Source organism: Euphorbia lathyris, chromosome 3 (genome assembly GCF_963576675.1).
Source record: "Euphorbia lathyris chromosome 3, ddEupLath1.1, whole genome shotgun sequence".
Taxonomy (NCBI): Eukaryota; Viridiplantae; Streptophyta; class Magnoliopsida; order Malpighiales; family Euphorbiaceae; genus Euphorbia; species Euphorbia lathyris.
The window spans coordinates 70,379,756-70,384,507 of NC_088912.1; the positions used below are offsets into that span (position 1 = coordinate 70,379,756).

General features: G+C 31.7%; 1 protein-coding gene across 1 annotated transcript; it reads right to left on the reverse strand.

The window, feature by feature from the left end:
• Positions 1 to 1,376: 1,376 nt before the first annotated feature.
• On the reverse strand, positions 1,377 to 2,132 carry LOC136224896 (MAPK kinase substrate protein At1g80180-like). The gene has a single exon (XM_066013326.1). The coding sequence runs from the start codon at positions 1,979 to 1,981 to the stop codon at positions 1,622 to 1,624; it is 360 nt and encodes a 119-aa protein (XP_065869398.1). The 5' UTR covers positions 1,982 to 2,132; the 3' UTR covers positions 1,377 to 1,621.
• Between the last annotated feature and the right edge of the window lie 2,620 nt (positions 2,133 to 4,752).

A 4,752-nucleotide genomic window follows, 5' to 3' on the forward strand; every position in this document is an offset into this window, starting at 1 on the left:
TCAACTCCTTAGTCCTTATGTTTGAGTCAATGATCAAACTATACTAAATTAATGTTAAAATACTAAAATTACCCTTTAATCTATATTTTAATAATAAACATATTATATTTTTTCCTATTTTATATTTTATTTCTCTTTTTTTTCCACATAATCATAATCTTTCCTATGTTAAGTAATTAATTTATTAAGTTTTATATAGTTATAGAACTTTAATTTAGTAACGTAAAATTTATTGATTAGAAAAATAAATAAAAAATATTTCAAAAATTATTAAAATAGAATTAAAATTTATCTCTAAATTTTATGAATCAACAAATAGAATCTGATTTTTTAAGTCATCCAAAATTCATAATAATATTAATGTTAGTATTAAAATATTATATTAAAAAAATAAAAAAATAAAAATTTAAGAGAATAAATAATATATATATATATATATATTCATGATTAGTATACATAAGTGTATATCAATTTTGGTGTATATATTTTAAAAACATCATTAAAACTATTTAGATTAAATTTGAAGCTAAAAGATAAGTTTTTTTATGTATATAACTAAAGATAATTTTGTATTTTCATCTAGAAAACAAATGGAAGGACTAAAGAATTGATTAAAACAAAACTTAAGGACTTTATAATAATATGATGGACTTACTAATTTGTTATGTAAAAACATGAGGACTTTATAATTATTTACCCTTAAATATATTACTAAAATTTGTTCATTGACTTTTTCAAGTGATTTATAATCCAACTTGGTGAAAAACATTAACTTTTCAAGTGATTTATAATCAATCTTGCTCAAAAACATTATAATCCATATTATTTATAAATCTATGATCAAATCTACTCTCAAATTTTTAAGTCCAGTTTTATCATAGTTTATAAATTAAACCTCAAAATAGTATTCAAACTCGATTCATTTATAAATACAATCAAACACAATCAAAAGGTTTGAATACCAAATTGTAAACCGCTCTACCCATTTACAACACTAGCTATTAAGCTTTAAAAAGGAAGGTATAATTCATGTTCAATATCTAAAAAATTGGCTAAAAGAAAAAGTGATAAATTTATTTAAAAAAAAAACAGATATGGTATATCTAGACACCTAATTTTGTCAAAAAGGGGATTAGAATTAACGAACGAAGTGCAACAACTTGATTTAACAGGGTCCACCCCCATCCATCCTTTGATGATCCCAACAAGGCTAGAATCTCCTGCACAGCAGAGCAACCAGAACTGCTGCAGATTCTTCCCTTTTCACAATTTGGGGGAAAAGCCTTTCCTAATTCTATTCCCAATCTTACATATTAATCCAAAAACGATGAACAATAATCATGATTGGCTTTTGTACAAAACAAACTTGAAATATATTACTCCAGAAACAAACCATATTCACATAATTCGATCTACCAAAACCACAAATTATCTCTAAAATCTAAAAAAAAAACACCACAACTAAATTAAGAAAGGAGAGTTCTGAACCAGAAAAAAAAGAGAGAAAAAATCCTATATCTCACTTTATTGAGATGCAATCTTAGAACCTACAAATCTAAGAAACATATAATTAAGAAAAAATAATCATACCACAAATTCACCATCTCCGATGATCAGAAACCTATCTCGATCTGGTCTTACCGGCCTTTTTCCGATGATTCTTTGCTGGTTTTCCAAAAGCACCACAAAGTCCACAAGCATAAACTCTTGGAGATGGCGGCTCAATAGCGGGAGAAACTCTGCCGGTGCGATAACCGCGTTGTCCGCCAGTGGATCGGCTTCTTTCAATAGTAGAAATCGGCCTAGGCGGCTTAAGATTAAGATCGTTTTGTAGGTTATCCTGATTCTCTTGAGGCTGGTCTTGATCATGATCATGTTGTGGCTTTTCGTTGGCGAGTTGAGCTAAAAACTTGTCATCCCAAACAAGTCCTGAAGATCCTTGGCGCCTGAAAGAAGTTGTAGATCTTTGCAAGCCAGCCATGGCGATGATCGCGGTTTCTCTTCTCTCCTCCTTCTGGATCGTTCTTGATGATGATGATGATCTATTTATGGTGTTTAGTTGATTCTAGGAAGCAGGGTTTTGTTTTATACCAAAGAGGAAGAGAAAGAAGACAATGAGAAGAGGAGTTGCTTTTTGTTAAGAAAGAAATAGTCATAGGAGGGCAGCTCAGTCAAATTTATTATTTCATTTTTTTTAATTTAAATATACAACTATACTTTTGTCAAAAAAAAAAAAAAAAAATACAACTATACTAGCATTAATATTGTCATTATCTTAGATTTTTTTTAAATGACATCAATCAATTAATTATTTATTTAACTGCAACATTAATTACGTGTTTAAAATTGTAAGTGGAGATTGATTTGGAATTTAAAATTTGGGTTGATAAGAATAATAATTATTTTTTTAAGGATAATATTTGAAAAAGAAAAGAGATGATAGGATAGGATAATAAAAAAAGTGAATTTGATTGTTTTTCCATCCTTAACTGACTTGCCCGACTCTTCCAATTGATAGGCGATGCCATTGCCATTATCATTGCCGCCCTCGTTTTGATTATTTTATTGAGCAAGGTTTTTTAGTTGGAATTTTCGTGAACATATTCCAAGTTTTAACATTTTCTTCCTAAATGCATCAAAACACCTGAGTTTTCCTAAAAAGCGTTGGAGTAATAAACAAATCCACTTAAATTCGATTAATCGCTCATTTATTTTATAACTTTCATAAATTATAATCTAGCTCAGTCGGTTCATTATTACAGAAATAAATAACGGAAGGTTTTTTTCTTTCCGGAATAAATAACATGGATTTAAATACGGATAGATTATAGTTGAAATTGCAGCGGAAGAATTTGAATCATAAACCTATATTACTAGTTAGGTTATTCCTATGGTAAAGTTTCTAAATGGTTTAAATGTAAAGTCTCAATGAAGAGAGAGAGGAGAGCACATAATTGAGAAGGAGAGAGACATCTTGTGTTTTTTCTCATTTTTTTTAAAGCATTATTATCTCTAATTTTGATAGTACTAATCATGCTATTAGAGTTAGACACTTTTTTTCTTGCCTTTTATAGTTGAAAATTAGTTTTTTTAAAAGTATGGACTTCATGCTTTTTAGAAAAACAGTTTTTTCCAACAGCAAATAGCAAAGTGTAACAACAAACATCAGATAAACCAAATGGGTCCTGACCTGTTTGTTTTACCTGCTGTTTATTGTTGATGTTTGCTGTTACGGTTTGTTGTTTGCTGTTTGAAAATGCTGCTTTCCAAAAAGCAGGGATTCCTTACTCTTTTTTTTTTGTAAAAAAACTATTTCTAGCTATGAAAGGCAAACAGAAGATGTTTGACCAAACACCTAAAACTATACTTTTTTTCATGGTTAATCTCGGCGTTTGTACAGCAGTATTAGCTAAGCTCTGGGGTCTTTATTTTGGGCTTAAAATGGCTTGGGATAGAAGTTACAGAAGGGTCTAAGTGGAGCTTAATTCATAGACTTTCCTGGCAATGATACATAGGGTCACTGGAAGGCACCACCGATTAGAATGGTTGTTGACGAGATGCCGGGAGTACAGGAATCGAGATTGGGAGCTGAGTCTGATTCATACGTTTCGTGAAGGTAATCATGTTGCTGACTGGATGGCGAATTTCGCATGGTCATTTCCTTTGGGTCATCACGAGTGTGATGCACCTCCTGTAGGCCTCTAGGCTATTCTTTGTGAGGATCGGCTTGGCCGACACTCACATAGGATAGGTCGTTAATTAGTTTCTTTTTCCTATTTTGTTTGGGTTTTCACCCTCATCCGATTACAAAAAAAACTATACTTTTTGAAGTAAAAAGGTAAACATGAGGTGAAAATGGAGTAACCAAACACCCCTTAGTTAGAATGTGATTCCTTAGTTAATTTTAATCTCTCAATACAATTAGGATTTGTAATTATTTAATAACTCAATTAGATAAAACCTAAATCTATAATCTGCTTGATCTGAATTAATGCGGGTATATATTTCCAACATCTCTCACTCGCATGTAATACATTCGTATATTCAATCTCTTTTTATATTTGTAAATAGATCATGTGACCATCATACCATAGAGAGCATCAATGTTATTGTTGTAGCCTGAACTAAACAATAAATTTGTAAAATGGGAGATCAATCGTTGAACTTCTGAAGGAAGGCGGTCCTTCCAATCAGGATGGTGACAGTCGACGTTCCTTGAGGATCGAACCTCCTGGATGAAGGTTGAACGTCCCTGGATGAAGGTTGAACGTCTTCGGATGAAGGTTGAACGTCTTCGGATGAAGGTTGAACGTCCCTAGCGAAGGTTGATCTTCCTTGAGGATTAAACCTGTTACAGTGTGGGAAGTGGTCTTCCCACAAACGCTCCGATGCTTAAGTCAGATATCGTAAAATATAGTATTCTTTTCTCTCTCCCAAAGCCAACCTTTTCCTCTTCAGCTTTAAACCTATTTATAGGAATAAGGGAGGAAGTTACCTGTGAGTTATCGACAAAAGATCGTGCTGAACGTGGGTACAATTATCTAGGACGATAATGGAGTACGTGGGTAGTGGTTATATCAATTGCTCCCCACTGTTATTTTCGGATTATTTTCCAAAATAAGAGTGAGAAAAATAAATATCCTTAACCGCTCGATAAATGATTTTAAAAAATGGCAGCACGAATCTTCTTGTTAGGATTATCAATTTTGTACGAGAAGAGAAAACGGAATTAGAAACAGGGATAAAGAAGAA

Bases quoted from the DNA above. Each gene is read 5' to 3' on its own strand.
- LOC136224896 (XM_066013326.1), bottom strand. From the start codon at position 1,981: ATGGCTGGCTTGCAAAGATCTACAACTTCTTTCAGGCGCCAAGGATCT.